This window comes from Chaetomium tenue (assembly GCF_020726465.1).
Source record: "Chaetomium tenue strain MPI-SDFR-AT-0079 chromosome Unknown F5144scaffold_5, whole genome shotgun sequence".
NCBI lineage: Eukaryota > Fungi > Ascomycota > Sordariomycetes > Sordariales > Chaetomiaceae > Chaetomium > Chaetomium tenue.
Window position 1 is genome coordinate 1,492,537 of NW_027117333.1, and position 16,322 is coordinate 1,508,858.

Sequence of the window (16,322 nt, forward strand, 5' to 3'; positions counted from 1 at the left end):
CGGCAGATCAACAAATCAACCACCAGATTCTGTGCAGCCACTCGCGAACGTTATCAATGAGGGAAGGAGCAGCAGGTTTGTGGTTGGGCGCCGATGATCGTTTCAGGGGCATCAGGGCATGGCTTCTCTTTCCTTTCTCAAAAACTCATGGGCTTCAAAAAGAAAAAAAGAAAAAAGGAAATATTAAATCGATTTGACGGGCATGATTCTGTATCACATCATTTCCCCGGTCCTCGGTTTCTTTGTTTACATACCTCCACCATGAGTCGATTTTCGCCAACACCCGTGGACCCTGGAAACCAGTGATTATCAGATTATGCGCACAACCTCAACTAGCGGCAATCAGGTCGCCCTGGTTGCAGGGGCTCTTCTCCCGTCTTTCAGCCCGCCCCGTCTATCTGCACAACCAAGGCAGCGCAATCGTCTGTCTCATCCGTCCCTGAGATCATCAGAGGCGATTTGACAGGAACCAGTCACGACTTTGCCATGTCATGTCGACATTCGATCGGCTGGAAAACATGGGGGTCATGACCGCCGCAGCAACCCCGAGGTCCCTGGTAGGTGCCCTGAAGGTGCCGTTAACCCGTGTTGGAAGCCAGAAACCCTGCAAGCCAAGCCGACAGGGACCTAGCCTCCCCGCCAATCTTCAAGCCCAAAGGGAAATCCATCCTCTTCCATCCACAAGTCTTATTACAGGCACAATAGGTATCATATCACAAAGAGAACGGCCCAAGGGTAAAACGCCACTCGATACTTGCTCGAGTTAGTTACCGGTTGCGCAGAGGTTCTTCCGACCCGTTTCCGCCTCTTCGTCTTCCGCGTTGCCGGGTTGAACAAGACTTTTTCACATTTATCAACCGCTTCAAGCAAAGAAAGCGGCACCACATGGAAGGATCACCGCCCCCGCCGCAACTCGCTCCGGCTCCTTGATCGACTCGGAATGCATGCTCGTTATCCTCATCTTCCCGAAAGCCGAAGATAGCAACCATCGCCCTGTTGAGATGAACCCCATCCGACACGCGAGCGGGACGCAATTATGTCATTTTGTATCAGCCCGCACTCACGTTGGTGGTTTCTGATTGGGAAGGGTGTGTGAGCATCTTGTCATTCGACCTTGAGGCCGGCACTACCCTGCAACCACACCGCACCACCTCCTGTCTTCACCACCAGGCGCCGATTTTCTTAACCCCCACCCAACCCTCATTCGCATTATTGACAGACAACGGCATAATAGCCAGAGTGGGCAGTATGGGTCTTCCCTCTACCCCACCGGAGACATTCGAGTAGATGGACTCGATTGAATCATGCCAGAAGAGGGTCCACGACTCAACAACATCTCATGACTTCGACCTCCTCCAACTCCACAATCTGCAGCCTCGTTTATGTGTCATGGAGTCAGGATGGTCGCCGTGTATTCATCACAACTCACCTTCTCTAGAGGGGTACCGGCATACTGCAGCCTCACCGCCTCGGGTTGACGGTCGACTTTTCCAAGCGCAGAGGCTGGAATGGACATGCCGCTCCAAGTTGCCACTCCTATTCTTGGCCGCTTCCGCATTTGCCGGTCCAGAGAGCAGATGATTGGGTTGTGCCCCTCCAAGCAACCACAGGAACGCCAACGAGACCTCGAATGCAGATCCAAGGCGACACTCCCCGCAAAACCGCGGGAAGCGGGGTCGAAGTCCGACGGAAAAGGCTAGAAAGCCAACATGTGGTTTGCGACGAGACGATTGTCTAAGACCTGTGTTGACGCGAGGAGAGACACTGCCGCCGCCGCTTCCGTCAGCAGTTAGGGGCATTGTCAATCCGGGGCCTAGATCTCCGAATACCTGCATCGACGGCCGAATCCCGTTTGATAACGGCGAGACCAAGCCCAGGCGTCTTACTTACCTCTTGCTTCCCCGCGACCCACAGCTGCGGCCGTCCGTGATGTCCCGACGAAGATTCCGACTTTGGAAAGCAGATCAACAGCGCCGAGTCGAAGCATTTGTCGTTTCATTCGGGATGTTGCGCCCAATGGGATCTCCGTGCGAACACACCTGCGGCCGAACACCCCACAGCCCGGAGAAGAAGCTGTGGGGTTTAGGACGAAACAGACGCTTTCACCTCTGGAAGTCCCGATGACGTATCTGAAGCGCAGCGGACCCGCTTGAATCCGAGTTCCACATCGCATTGGAATGCCATCGTGGCGTCCTCGAGGAAGACGCCGCACATGACACTTCCCATGAGACGAAGCACACAAAGACTTGGAACACACAAGCCGGGGCATTCTCGCGTGGGGTCTCAAGCAAGAGTCACAAGATGCGCCAGCGGCGCTTGATTTGTTCCGAGTTCGTGCCAGGGCGGCAGTACCAGCCATCCCTGTCCGGCCTGCCCAGTTTGGCACCCCCGGGTCGTCTCATTCGGTGACTGACCTTGCCGGGGTTGCCCTTCACCCCGGAACCCCCAGTCGACTGTACCCCCACTCTCTGGACGCAGGGTTTTCTCCCACTCACACAAACACCATGGAAAGCGACAAGGTGCAAGGTTGATGCGGGGCAATGAAGCCAAGCCAGACGTCGCGTTTCGCTACGACTCGCGACGGGCCTCTCCCCACAGTCCCTTCAACGGTGAGACGTCAACTCCAAAGTCCCTCATCCTCTCCGAGCCGTCCCTCACCGCTCATCTTCTATCCGGCCGGTCTTGTCTGCAGGCAATGCATGTCTTGCGGTTGGATATGTGAAAGCAAGGAAGCGAGGGAGGAAAAAAGGTAGGAATGTCTGGGATGATCTGAATGCACATGCATTGCATTAGCCTCAAGCAGCGCCGCGGGCTTGCATGGGCTGTTCTTGACTTTTTTTTTCCCTTGCCTCGGACCGGTTGGCTGATGGGTTCGGGATGGTATGGATGGACATGGAGGGGTCGGTTCTTCAGGGTCCTTTTGCTGCGACCTCGCGGGGCAACCATCTACGCGGTAGCAAACAGGAGGCCAGAACGGAGATGCTACAGCGGAGCGGCTAGAGGGGACGGCCATGATCTGCGCGGCACATCACCATCGTCATTGCCATCCTGAGCCATCTTTTTGCCCCCCCCCTCCTCGCTATCCCACCTTACGACCTTGAAGTTGTCGAGGCGAGAGCTCACCAGCGTGGCAGTTAGTCCCCGAACCCCACCGCCACCGAGAACACCTTACCTCTTGCCTGCCCGCGCAGCCTCACCCTTCCCACAACTCATTCCATCCCTTTGCCTGCCGAGTCCATCCCGGTTTTTACCCTTCGCCTCTCTCACCAACCCCGCCTTCCACCCAACCAAGCGCATTCCTAGGATGTGTGGTGTGTGTGGTCGGCGCCAGATTGCCGAAGTCGGACACGCCAATGCGGCATGCGCGTAATGATTCGCGGCCTTGCCGGCGTTGCTGGCTGCACAACAGAGACACACACGGACACCACCTAGACAGGACGGCTGACCGCTTGTCTGTGGAGTACATGCCAACCGACCTACCGACATACATGCATAGTTGTACATTCATTATAGACAGGTGTGGCCGCGCAGGCGCCGTATGCGGTGTGAGTGCTGGTGGTAGGTAGGTGGTGTGGTCACGGTGGTGTAACCGATGCACGACATATGGAGGGGCCATGCCGTTACTGTAACCCCTCCTACCCCCCTACCCCCCTACCCCCCTGCCCCCGGGTGCCGATTTTTGTTGCGCGCCATGACGGAGGGGTTGCATATCGCCTTTTTTTTTTTTTTTTTTTTTTTTTTTGCTTCCCGTGCGCGAGCAGTTGGCTCTCGCACTCGGGACTTGCCGGCCTATACTACCATTGGTATTACTTCGGCTTCCAATTTTCTACTCTCGAGGACCGTTCGTTTATTAGCCGAGTTCCCTTTTTTTTTGTCCTTCTTTATTCCCGTGCACCAAGCACGTCCGCTGATGCGGGGAGCGGGGAATGGAGAGACCGGGGATCGTTGGAAAAGTCTGGGGAAGATCGACAGGATTCTGATACACGGGAGACAAACTGTTCCGGGGGGCGAACATAGGTCTTCCCTTGCTCGGGTTTTGTGGCAGGTCACATGCCACGTACCCGTTGAAGATCTCGAAGGTCAGGAGAAGTTTGGATTCAGGGTCCTGTTCGGCCTGGGAGCCTGGGAGCCTGGGTAAGCGTCCTACACTGGGGTCGGGGGGTCGGGGAGGAGGGACTGTTCTCCATCTCTGTCTCCATCCCGTCCCCCACCACCCTGAGGGGAGGGTTTCACGTGCTGGGGAGATCCTTGAGGGGTTTCTTTTGGTGAAGTACAGGCGGGATGGCGCGCCACTATGTTGGTTTTGGTTGTGGGTGTGCTGGGTTAGGTTTGTTGGTTTGGTTGAGCGGGGGTTCGGTTTTGTGGTACGTAAGATGTTACTAATGTTCCGGTGTTTTGGAACTCACTTTGCTCGGCGTCGTGGAGGCGGCTTACACGGCTGGTGTTCAGGGCGCCACAAGTCGCTTGCGATCTCAACTCCTACCAGGGTTGCCAAGATACTAGCAGGGCGCGGTTCACTTCATTTCCTACTCTGCCTTGGTTGGTAGCTTCGTCTAGCTTGATAGCGCTGTTGGGGGTCAGGGAGAAGATGGGCGCCGGCTAATCGGGGTCGCTGTCCGGGTCTTCCCGATATTCCGGGCTATTATCAAGTTTTGACCAGCTCCCCCAGACCTAGCAGGGGGTATAAGAGAATAGAAAGAGGCTTAACTTATTCTTATATTTAGCCACTTTGTTAACTTTACTATCTATGATTGTTGTTCTCGTGAGGGATTATATTCATGCGTTCTTGGCTCAGTGGTATGAGGAAGACAGCACAGCCATGTGCTTGTACCGGGCATTTGTATATGTTCATCTTGTGAGTAGTGTAACGTGGGCAATAAAAAAAAGGGGGGACGGTCGTTGGGTATAAGGCACAGTTTGGTAAACGAGAGTAATAGAGACGGCAGACATGCTTAGAATATGACAGCCAATCCACGCTTTCGATACAGTGCCTCAATAACAGTAGTAGGCAGCTTGACCTCAAGTGTCCCAAGATTTGGAAAGGGGGTTACAGCGTGGGCAGAACTTGTAGATGCTCTCTCTAAATTACAAAGCAAGACAAAGCTAGAAAAGAGTTAGCCCCCTTACAGTGCTCATTATCTTCGATACCTAATTGTTGTTATATCTAACAACAGAGACCTGAGTTCGCGGCGATCAACAGCTAGATAAATAAACAAATAAAAACGTCAAAAATAGCAAAAGCTCACCGGCCAGCCCCCCATCCGGGGAGGTGGCCGGCTACGAAACCCCGTTGGGGATTTCTCCGGGGGAGATCTAAGAGCGCAATGCCCTCTTAAATCTCATTGTTTCACCCCGGCTCGAACCTGCAACCTCCAGGGAATTATTACACAGGTTCGAAACCGAGGCGGCAGGACCACCGCCAATGCCAATTAAGCCACCGTCGCTAGGGCCACTTCCCATCGGGCGGTGATCATCGATGGGAACTGGCAGGAAAGAACTTGTATATATAGGACCTGCGCACAGTGTTCTTTGTTGTACCGCCATACTTCACACCCCTAACTGATTAACAGGGCAAAACAACTGCCAGGACCCGAATGCTTTGTCCAAGTTCTTCCCATCAACCTTTTTGCTCCTCTTCCCTCTTTGCTACCTCATCCCAACGTTGAGTCGATAGTTAGGTACCACTCCCTGCTTTCACTTTCCATAATTACGATAATACCGTTCCAAGAAAGTGAAACTAGGTGCTCGCCTCCTTGGACGGCCTTACGATGATCAATTAGTACGGTGTTGTCTGGAGATTTCGACAAGAGACCTATAATAGGGCGACTCCATGTTATTAGGAGGTCTTGGGTATATGTAGTGCTTGGTAGCAAAGCGAACAGTGTGTTACGTTCTTAGCAGAGAATCTCGATGGTCATCAACTCACAACATGGAATACCCCTAAGCTCATTTTTTGTTGTCTCTTAGCGCTAGGGTCTGTCGCATGTGAAGATGAGCGGAAGCTACGGAGTGATGGATGGATGTGGACGGAAAAGTGGTGGCCAAGTCAAGGCTGAGTGAGGGCGTTCCAACGGATAGTATACATGTATTTTCCAAACCACACCCAGCCAGGTTCGCACGGCGCCATCATACACCTACCCACCAGCTTACCCACGGTATCAAAACACATCCCTTACCTCGCGCTCATCGCATTCGGCCTCACCGGCAGCAGCCTATCCATAGCCCTCCCGTTATCCAGCGCCCAGCCGCCTGTAACATCCAACTTATAATCCTGCTTCCCCAGCTGGATCTTGACGAACCCGCCACGGTTAAACGACCGCACGATCCCCTCCCACGCGCCGCCAAAGGCCTTCCTCGCGTCCCGGAACGGCGCCGTGAGAAGGTGATCCATAGTATACTTGCGCTCCGCAATCCTAGCCTCTTGCGCGGCACGTTCCAACCGCACCCTCTCGGCCAAGCTCACCGCCTTCTGCCCGCCCATCTCGCCACCAAATACGCTGTACATCCGGAACGGCAAGAGCACCTCCTCCGGCGGGAGCAGATGCTTCTTAGCCGGCATGAAGGGCCCCATGCGGCGGGTAGTCACCTGGATATACACCGGACTACCCCTCCCACCAGCACCAGCACCAGCAATCTGCTTCACCGCAGCCGCCGCAACCGCACTAGCGGGGACAGCCTCGATAGAGCGCACGATGCGGCCCGCGCCCGTGACGAAGTAGGCGCCCATGCCGGCCATGAAGACCAGGATGACGCCGAAGGCGTGCGGGATCCACCACATCAGGCCCTCGGGCGGGTGCAGGATCACGGTCCAGTACTGGTAGACGGCGTACGAGACGCAGAAGGTCGCGGACGAGAAGCAGCCCGCTCGGAACCAGAAGTGCGAGGGCGACTCGTACAGCAGCGTGCGGCCCTTGAGCGCGAGTTGTTCGGCGTACCCGTGGCTGGGGGCGAGGGGACGGGCGGCGGGGATCGCGGTGGTGGTGGTGCCGAGGATGGGGGTGGTTTTGGCTTTGGGGGCGGGTTTGGGAGTGGCTGCTTTGGGCTTGGGAGCCGGCGCGGGGTTTGGTTTGGGGGTGGGCTTGTTGGCTAGCCGGTGTGATCGGCCGCCTTTCTGGAGGAGCCGGGTGGTGGAAAAGCGGGCACGGAGAAGCTGTCGTGCCTGTGTCGCTGCGCACTCGGCCGGGGCTTGTAGCCGGACGACGAGTAGTAGTCGAGGGCCGAAGCCCCTGGAGAAGGACGCCATCTGGATGTCTGGTGGTTAGTTTGAGCTTGGATGAGTGTTGGAGTTGTTAGGATCCGTACCTTTGAAGTTGACCGGGCCAATTGGTTTACCTATGGAGAGGTCGAGCAGGGTCCGGTCGTTGGCGGGGCCGAATTTTTGTCGGCGCCGGGCAATGTTCACGCGAGGTTGCGTCTTGGCGGCAGCTCTTGCTATCGGGGTTCGGAGAGCCCCCCACCCAGTTGAGAGGGATCGGGTCTAGCCGCACGGGTGCTTCGGAGGTGCTAAGCAGACTGTGTAAGCTCACCAGCAGGGGTCCACTTTTATTTTCAACTTCTAACTTTCGACGCTCGCTTTTACAAGGTAGTTGCAACCTATCGTAGAAAAGTCTTGTTGAAGAGTGAAATAAACGCTGTATTCACGTTATAGAGAAGTCAATAAACATTTTCTTTGGAATTTACAGCCCTCTGAGAGAAGTCACAGAGCTTCAGAATCTGCTTGGTGTTCGAGTCTCGAAAAAGTTGATCGACAATCCACACAGTATGTTTAAACGCCAGGAGGTTGACGATGTCGCTCCGAAAATAAAAAAAACCCCTGCAAGTTGCAAATGTTGAGAAGCCAAGAGAGCTTGGACCACCGCCTAAGTCGGTCCCCTTCCCGCCAAGTTCGAGACTGACAGCGCAATTCATCTTTCCATCAAACGCAAATCGGTCCACCATCCCAACTCAACCCAATTGGGTTCCACTCACAGTCGCCAGCATGGCATCCTTTGCAGCGGCATGCCGCATGTCGGCGCGGCTTGCGGCGAGAAAGGTGCGGCAGGATGCTATGGTCAGAGGTTAGTTGCGAGAGGGAAAAAAAAAAGAGAAAAAGAGGAAAGGAAGAAGACAGCGAACACGGCGAACACGTGGTGAACACTGCGAAAGAGGAGGGAAGAGAGATGGCAATGGCGAGGAAACTATGAAAAAACCCAAGCTGACCTTATTATGCCGCAGGCTACCGGACATCCCCCGCCGCCCTGGCCGCCCAGAACTTCACTATGCCCGCCCTGTCGCCCACAATGACCGAAGGCAACATTGCGGCATGGAAAATCAAGGAAGGCGAGAAGTTCTCTGCCGGCGACGTTCTGCTCGAAATCGAGACGGATAAGGCGACAATGGACGTCGAAGCCCAAGAGGACGGCACCCTCATGAAGGTCATGCAGGGCGACGGGAGCAAGGGTGTGCAGGTTGGCACGCGGATAGCGGTAATCGCCGAGGAGGGTGACGACATTAGCACACTCGAAATCCCGGCCGACGAGAACCCACAAGCAACCAAGGCCGCCGAGGCGCCCAAGACACAAACTCCGGCGACTCCGGAGCCCAAATCCACACCGTCGGCCGCACCTCCAAAGGCGGCGTCCAAGCCCGGACAAAAGACATCCAAGAGGACCTATCCTCTGCTTCCATCGGTGGAGCACCTTCTTAAAGAGAACGGCCTTGACGAGTCCGCCGTCGGCGATATTACCCCGACCGGACCCAACGGCCGCCTTCTCAAGGGTGATGTCCTCGCCTTCTTGGGCAAGATCAACGCAAACACCCCGGCCGAGGTTTCCTCCCGCTTCGACAAGGCATCGCACCTCGACCTGAGCAACATCAAGGTTGCCAAGGCCCCCGCGAAGCCCGCAAAGAAGGCCGCCCCAGCCCCCGCGGCCCCCGCCAAGTCGGTCGTCACACTCCCCGTCTCCCTCTCCGCCGTCATCGAAGCCCAAAGGAAGACAGAGAAGACGCTGGGCGTATTCCTCCCGCTCTCCACCTTCATCGCGCGTGCCACCGAGGTCGCCAACGACGAGCTCCCGCTGCCAGCCAACTACCAGCCGACGGCCGACGAGCTGTTCAGCCAGGTGCTGGGCCTGGACAAGTCGGGCGGCCGCAAGGTCTCGCGGGGCTCGTACGTCCCGCAGATCGGCACCCTCGCCTCGGCGTCTGCGCTCTCCCCGCGCGCCGCCCCCGCCAAGAAGGCCGACATCCTCGACATTCTCGCCGCGAAGCCCAAGCCGGCCGCCAAAAAGACCACCACCAACGTGCTCCCCGGCCCGTCGTCGACCGGGCCCAACCTTTTCAGCCTGCAGGTGCCCAAGGCAGAGGAGAGGAGAGCGCGGGTGTTCCTCGAGCGGGTCAAGGTTGTGTTGGAGAACGAGCCGGCGAGGCTGGTGTTGTGAAAGGCCCGGCATTCGCTGACTGGCGGTGTTTGTTGTTGGTGGGTGGTGGTGTGTGTAGGTTAATCAAGTCAAGTCAAGCAAGCAGCCATAGATCTCTTGGTTTTCTCTACTCCAAACGGGTCCACTGCGTGTGTTTGTTTGGGCTCGCATGGTGCGAGATAATGAATTTGAGTAATTATCATCCTGGCTGCGTGCTACGGGACCTGCCAATGGAAATACCAAACTAATGCAGCGCTCACCAAAATCAAAGCTACCTCCCTTTGGTCGGACTGCCCGCCTCTTTTCGGCGCTAGGTAGGTTCACCAGACCTGCCCGTGTTGCAAACGCGAACGCAAACGCTCCAGCCCTCCCCCACCAAAATGCCCGACATAAAAATGGAAAAGGAAACCTAGCTAACTCGCTAGGTACCCAGAGGTAGGTAGTGGCCGTCACGGCTACACCTTCCCCGCACCCCGAGCGACCTCTTCGCCAATCTCCTCGCTCCACCCCTCCCATCCAACCTGCTTATCCCACCCGTTCGGCCTCGCGGTCCGCAAATGCCCGACCCGCAGGCCCTCGATCTCAACGGCCTCCCTCGGCCACCTCACCACGCCGCGAAACGCCTCGCTCCACGCCTCCTGCATCAGCCCTTCAGCGCCCTCGCGTCCGCCCTCCGCAAACAGCCGCGGCACCACCTTCCGCATGCTGGCCAGCGCGCGCTTGCCGACCTCGTCGACCGAGTCGCTATGGCGCAGGCCAAAGAAGCCGGCGTCGTTGTCGTGGGCGCGGCGCAGCCGGTCCTGCTCCGCTTCCGGCAGCAGGCCGAGGCCCATGAGGAAGACGTCGTACTGTACGAGGCTGGTGCGGCAGATCCAGGAGCCGCCCTCGGTGGCCCGGCGGTAGAGGCCCGCCAGGGCGGCGGCGGAGCCCAGCGCGCCCGTGCCGTAGTCCGACATGGGGAAGGGCGGGACGACGGGCTCGTCGAGGCCCATGAACCGGCCCTGCGCCCAGGCGACGCCCGTTACGCAGTCGGCGATCTGCTGCCACCCGGGCCGTGTGGCCCACTCGGCGCCGGCGGAGGCCGGGAGGTCGGCGCCGCCGAAGCAGTCCTCGGCTACGTAGACGAAGCCTTTCCCGCGGGAGCGTGCGAGCTCGCCGAGGAAGTCGGGCCCATACCCGAGGCGCGCCAGCGCGCCGGGACGGTAGCCGTCGATGAGCACGTCCGCGTCCGCGAGGAGATCGGCGAAGGCGGCGCGATCGCGCGGGCAGGACCGGCGCAGGTCCAGGTGGATGGTGTGCTTGCCCGTGTTGACGTCGAGTTGGAAGAATGGGACGTCTGGGAGGTGTGGGGAGGTGACTTTGAGGACTTGGGCGCCGTGGGCCGCGAGCGACCGGCCGATTGTTGGGCCGGCGATGATGCGGCAGAGCTCGACGACTTTGATGCCGGCTAGGGCGTATTGGGGGCTCGAGGATGGGGTAAGGGGTGGGGGGAAGGGAGCGGGCGGGGTGGTGTGGGTGTCGGAGGGATTGGGGCGGATGGTAAGCGGCGGGAGGTCCAACATGGCTTTGCCGTGCGGGGTGGCTTGAAATTGGGTCCATGTGAGGGCCTGAATGCCGGCTTGCCGATGGGCGACGTTGAGGGCGTCGAGCTCGGCAGCCGTGTGCTTCTTGACTGCAGACTCAATGTAGTCGATGATGGTGTGGTAGTCGGTCATTTCTGGATTCTCCTTGGGCAGGCCGAGCATTTGGAGGGTTACATCGGCATCGAGGGAGCCATGAATGTGGAAGTACTCGTTGGGGTTCTTGGTGCTGTATAGGTTGGCCGACATTCGGCGGTAGAGGACGGATTGAGCCCGGTTTAAGTCCGTGTCTGATCGGGGGTCAGCCCTGTTGTCCCCCCCCCTCCCCCCTATGGGGTGTTGGTTTTGAGAAGGGTACTCACCTGGGATCCTGCCCTTGATACGAGGGTCTGGCTTATCGATGCCATCCAATGTGGTAAGATAGGCCGACATCAAGAAGGCGGAGACCTTGTCGGGATCCACCTGGATCTTGTTGGTTTCGGTGCCATATCGAATTTTGGCAATGGCAGCCGCGGCACAGGCCTCGAGTGCCTTGATCGCCGCGGTGGCCTCCTGCTCCCGGAGAGGGGTTGGAAAGTACACCTCATCTCCCTTCTCCGGTGTCGAGGTAACGTCGACGGTTTCAGTGAACGCCAAGATGGCCCCTGGAAGCTCGTCGAAGGAGGTCGTACACAATTTCTGGAGAGCCGCTTGCGTCCCGGCGGCTATGGAATGCCGTGTAAGAGGTCGAGTGCCGTTTGCGGCCGGCTCGCGGTCGTTTTTGAACGCCATGAGACGCTGCCAATATCGAAAGACGGAGAGAAGAATATTATGGTGAGACACCTGCGCGGCATCGTTGCCGGAGAAAGGGGTTTTGTCAACGTCGCCGTTCCAGCCCCAGGCCATGGAAGGCGGTGTTGGTGCCATGGTAGCTGTTGCCTCCATTGTGTTCAAAATCGCGAGCATGCTCTGAGTTCTGGGAAAGCCCACCCCCTTATGAAGTGCGGGCGAGCTGCCAATATAAGTAGGTTCCATCCGAGAACGAGAGCTCAGGACCTTTGATGATCACACCGTGTTGGTCATGGGTGTACTTTGTACATTATCTAGGGGCCTGGTGAGACCCGCACCTCGAACCGACGATGGGGACCGCTGATGAACTGAGGTGATATCCGGCACATGTTGACCGGGACAAGAGACAAGAGATGAGGAACCATCGCCGGATCCATAACCACGGCCGGCCCTTGTTTCCCCACGCGTCTGCGGGACCCAGTGGGCAAGACGGAGCGGATCTAAGGGAGGCGAAGGTCTTGATTGGGGTTGTGATTTCCGTAAGCCCGCGTTCTCCACGTCCCTTCCGACATTTACGTCGTTTGCTAGGGCCCGACGGATCCCGGGGGCTGGAGAGAGACATTGGCGAATCCCCAAGCTCTGCACCACGTGCTCCCAAGCCGCGCGCCACCACCTTGGAGCGATGGGGAGTATGGCTCGGCCCGGCGTCCTCGTCGGGACCTGGCAGAATCTCCGGTTACAGAAGTCCCGCCACCTGCCAGAAATGTCGCCGTGAGACCCGAAGCGTGATCACGCGGCCGACGAGATCCGACGCTGTGACATCGATTCAGTTTGAGACATAAGACTGTCCGCTCGAGAAACTGAGAGCTGAGCTTGTTAACCGTGAAATATTGGGGAAACGGGTAGCACGGCTGGGATGCTGGGATGGCGAAGGGTGGGGGCTGGACCTGTACCCCAGACACGGACAAGGCAGGCAAGGCGTTGGTGACAGGCGGAATCTGTGGGGCTATTGCGTCTTGTATCTGAAGTCGGTTGGCTCTGCTGTACTGTGTCGGTAGTACATACAGTACAGAATTACTGTGGCACCAAACGGCAGCCATTCGAGGACAGGTATCCCTGAATCTGGGGGAGGCTGCAGCCGCCCAACTGGGGGAAACGTGGGGAGGCATCCTGGCGGATTTGATGCGCCCCGCGAACGCCATCGACAAGCAACAGCCGAGGCAACCACCCTAGGCCCTGGGATGGCGGCAACCAGGAATGTGTGTGATGATGGGTGATGACATTGCAGGTATCCGTAGATCACCTAGAGATCGGGATGAGATGGGGTGGGAGTGGTTGAACGGTCCCTGAGTGCATGGAGCCGAGGACCTAGCCTAGGTCCCGACCGGGCTACCTTGTCGGTTGTTGGTGCGCGCTGCGCACTTGCAATAATCATCATCCGGGTCATAGTAAAACCTGGGACTTCTCGCCCGATCTCCGCCCGTCTTAGGGAACATTCGGCGTTGCGTTGGGCTGTTGGTTGGTGAGCGTCGTAGCCCACGGTCCACCGACGGCAAGGAAGGCTTGGCCAGTGCAGTGCCCACCAGAATCGGCAAATTTGAGGTCGTTCAATCGGTCTTTACTCCGAGACGATTATGTCCTAGCGGGGGTCGCCTAGATTCGAGACCATCGAAAAAAAGCAAGGCGTTGTTTTCGGAATCGGAATCGTCCTCGTTCCTACAGTCGTGGGGGAGCATTCATGTCGCAGATTGCAGGTCGCATCTTACGGGTTGTAGTTGAAGATGGAAGGTTCCCCGGATCCTCTAAGCAGATCGCGGATGCGAAGCCAAGCTCCCGTCGACAGGGTAGCTCTCGGCTCCACCCGCAGCCTGAGCGCTGAGGTGCTAGTGGGGCACGATGGGCAACGCATCTCCGCTGAAGAATGAAGGTGCTAGGTGCATTATCCGATGGGTCCGTTGGTGCCTAACGTTCCTTCCTCGCTGTGAAAGAACCCAGTCGTGCCAGTCTCACCTTCCCTTGGGCGATATGCATAGGGCACCATTTTGATTTTCAGCGCCCACAACAAAATGGATTCAAGGTGCTAGTGTCGGGTAGGTAGGTCGGGGGAAAGGACCAAAGCAGCCACCAGCCGACATTTCCACTTGGTAGGCATGTACATACAGCACCTGAACGAGCGTCGGGTATGTACATCTATCTGGGCAACTCCCTGAACGGCCAAAGCACTCGAGTAATTTCCCTCCGAATCCATTGTGCCATATTTTCATTTTCATTGCCACAACTTTGCATTCGCTCGCAGGCCACGACTCGAAAACCAAGAGTCTCCATCGAACGGGCAACCAGCCAGCCCGCCTAGGTCGCACTGACGCCCCAACTCTAGATGACCCGGCGCGCCCCTCTTCGTTGTCACACAACGCTCCATGCCCAGGCTTACTGCGTGGGGCTCGCATCTGCTTGATGAGATGGAAACCGGCCTCGCCTCCTTCGTGCTCCCACCCCCTCGACTGGACCTGCCCGAATTCCCGCGGGAGGAGGCGTGCCCTTCTTAGGTGCCTCGCGATGGCCCGATGGCTCGATGGCTCGATGGTTCGATGACTCGCCGCGCTAGGTCTTCTGGATGTTTGACAGCACGGTAACACCAAAACGCGCGCCACGAGGCCATCCCACTGCCTGATGGCCCAATGTGAACGCGACCGAAGTTCATGACGCTGTCAATCACGGCTCCAGTCTCGGCACCCCGTTCGTGTGCTGGGCCGAGCCCTACCTATCGCCGTCCTCCATCCCGTGTGAGGCTTCCAAGGTTGTTTGGGGTTGTTGTTGTCATGGCCGCCCCTCCCCGCCTCCTAGCGGCCCCCCGTTTGGCCTCAATTCCCCGCACCTGCTCTTGATGCCTGTTTCATGCGTCTGCGACGAGCTGGCAGCCCGTTATCCAGATACCTGGATTCACGTGCCACCAGCACCGGGGCTTGATGCCGCCTCCCTGAGGCATGCCAGTCACCGGTTAGCATGCGTCGAGCAGATCTTGGGTAGGTTTGGGCGCAAAAGCAAGCGACCGCACGGCCCAGGATTATCCAAAGTCGTCAACCCGCAGACAGACGGCAGGGGTTCCTATTAGAGGCCAGTCTCGCACCATCTAGCTTGGTGGTGTGCGTCTAAGGCCGTGTTCCCGCCCCAAACCTGGTCCTGCGGTTCGGTTTTTTCCCTCTTCTTTGCTCCCCTCTGTGGTCGCAGCTCTAGTATATCTCCCCTCGCGTGGTGCAGGGCTCTGGCGATATCGATATTCTCGTTCAATGACGCTGTCATCATCGCCGCGAGACCAGATCTCCCACCCACTACCCACTCCGTACTAGAGAACCCCGGATCAGCCTGCGGCACAGCGGTTCGTGCCACCAAGCGCTCTCCCGCTGCGGGCACTAAACTGGACCGATCCAGAAAGCAAACCCGCAGACCCAGCAAGGCCCCTGCCGACCCCGACAACATAGCTCCCTACCTTAGATAGCGTGCCTACCTCCATCCGACAGCCCGATTCTCTTACTGCCGGCCCTGCTGCCGATGTGTCTCGTGTGCATCATCCGCTCCGTCAGATCCCCGCGCGCCCGCTGCTTCCGATCGCACTAGCTAAGCCCGCTCGCCGGCTTTCCATCCTCTTTTCCAGCTACCCGCACCGTTGCACTTGCGGCTGCCATCTTCACGCCGCCATCAAGACCCAGCAGGCGGGAGAGTCTGCTATCCGATGGCGGGGCGCCTGAGCGCGCGTCTCCCCACGCATCCCACACCATCAACTTCACCTGCGCTTCTCCACCATGACGCGCCCCAAGGTTCCCGACGACAAGCGTCAGCGCACTGCCCAGGCTTGCGACTCGTGCAAACGCCGGAAGCAAAAGGTGGGAACCCTTTTTTTTTTGTTTTGGTTATTTTCCCCGTCTCCCCTCCCTACCCCCCTCACCTTCTCCCCCGTGCGGATATGGGAAAGCACGGTGTCAACGACGAACCCCAAGAAGCCCAACCTTGTCCCGTCTCAAGGACCTGTCAGTGGCTGGCTCGGCTCCAGCCGTACCCCCATCCTGGCAGATGTCTCACTTCTTCGCTGCCAAACCTTGGTCTTTCCCTTCATCTACCTTCCTCTCCCTCCGTGGGGATACACCACAACCATGTTGCTTGATGCTCAAGGGGAAATGCTTGCCTCAGCAAAGCAGGCATGCCCAGTCGGCGGCGCCGTGCTCGCCCACTTGCTACGAAGCACAAAGCAGCAAGGGGAGACGGGAGTCCCGATTTAGTAGCACAAGTGTGCGATATCTACTGGCCCTCCGACCCCGAACAGGCATCGTCCGCGAGCGTATGGTCCAGGTCCTTGGATGGCATCGGCGTTGGGCCCTAACACGTTGGGTGGTCACCTCCGTCTCGGACTGACTCCCTCCTCGACGAGATCTCTATCTCGAGTCCTCCCGTCTTTGGAGTCTTCCCCTCCCCCCTTTGAGTGACCATCGCAGTCTCACTCTGTCCGAGTTCTCATGACTTGCATTTCTCGCTGACAATTCCCGACTAGTGCAATGGCTTGAAACCCTGCCAAACCTGTCTC

The 16,322-nt window shown here is 57.8% G+C and overlaps 5 protein-coding genes across 5 annotated transcripts; 3 read left to right on the forward strand and 2 right to left on the reverse strand.

The window, feature by feature from the left end:
* Positions 1-3,168: 3,168 nt before the first annotated feature.
* F5144DRAFT_285079 (uncharacterized protein) lies at positions 3,169-4,256 on the forward strand. The gene has a single exon (XM_066783747.1). The coding sequence runs from the start codon at positions 3,593-3,595 to the stop codon at positions 4,136-4,138; it is 546 nt and encodes a 181-aa protein (XP_066641201.1). The 5' UTR covers positions 3,169-3,592; the 3' UTR covers positions 4,139-4,256.
* Positions 4,257-6,172: 1,916 nt separating this feature from the next.
* F5144DRAFT_535715 (uncharacterized protein) lies at positions 6,173-7,424 on the reverse strand (the record flags this gene model as incomplete). Its single annotated transcript, XM_066787041.1, has 2 exons — positions 7,303-7,424; positions 6,173-7,243 (listed from the first exon to the last, which is right to left on the reverse strand). Exon 2 carries the CDS (start codon positions 7,241-7,243, stop codon positions 6,173-6,175), a length of 1,071 nt encoding a protein of 356 aa, XP_066641202.1. The 5' UTR covers positions 7,303-7,424.
* A 289-nt stretch (positions 7,425-7,713) lies between these two features.
* Positions 7,714-9,642, forward strand: F5144DRAFT_285126 (uncharacterized protein). The gene is made up of 2 exons (XM_066783748.1): positions 7,714-8,057; positions 8,215-9,642. Exons 1-2 carry the CDS (start codon positions 7,979-7,981, stop codon positions 9,417-9,419), a joined length of 1,284 nt encoding a protein of 427 aa, XP_066641203.1. The 5' UTR covers positions 7,714-7,978; the 3' UTR covers positions 9,420-9,642.
* A 211-nt stretch (positions 9,643-9,853) lies between these two features.
* Positions 9,854-11,902, reverse strand: F5144DRAFT_549220 (CoA-transferase family III domain-containing protein; the record flags this gene model as incomplete). The annotated part of the gene is made up of 2 exons (XM_066787567.1): positions 9,854-11,268; positions 11,341-11,902. The coding sequence occupies 2 exons, from the start codon at positions 11,900-11,902 to the stop codon at positions 9,854-9,856; spliced, it is 1,977 nt and encodes a 658-aa protein (XP_066641204.1).
* Positions 11,903-15,384: 3,482 nt separating this feature from the next.
* F5144DRAFT_285475 (uncharacterized protein) lies at positions 15,385-16,302 on the forward strand. Its single transcript, XM_066783750.1, has one exon. It carries the CDS (start codon positions 15,547-15,549, stop codon positions 16,018-16,020), a length of 474 nt encoding a protein of 157 aa, XP_066641205.1. The 5' UTR covers positions 15,385-15,546; the 3' UTR covers positions 16,021-16,302.
* Positions 16,303-16,322: the final 20 nt, after the last annotated feature.

Bases quoted from the DNA above. Each gene is read 5' to 3' on its own strand.
- F5144DRAFT_285079 (XM_066783747.1), top strand. From the start codon at position 3,593: ATGCACGACATATGGAGGGGCCATGCCGTTACTGTAACCCCTCCTACC.
- F5144DRAFT_285126 (XM_066783748.1), top strand. From the start codon at position 7,979: ATGGCATCCTTTGCAGCGGCATGCCGCATGTCGGCGCGGCTTGCGGCG. The intron at 8,058-8,214 runs GTTAGTTGCGAG...ATTATGCCGCAG, and splicing joins GCAGGATGCTATGGTCAGAG to GCTACCGGACATCCCCCGCC.
- F5144DRAFT_285475 (XM_066783750.1), top strand. From the start codon at position 15,547: ATGACGCGCCCCAAGGTTCCCGACGACAAGCGTCAGCGCACTGCCCAG.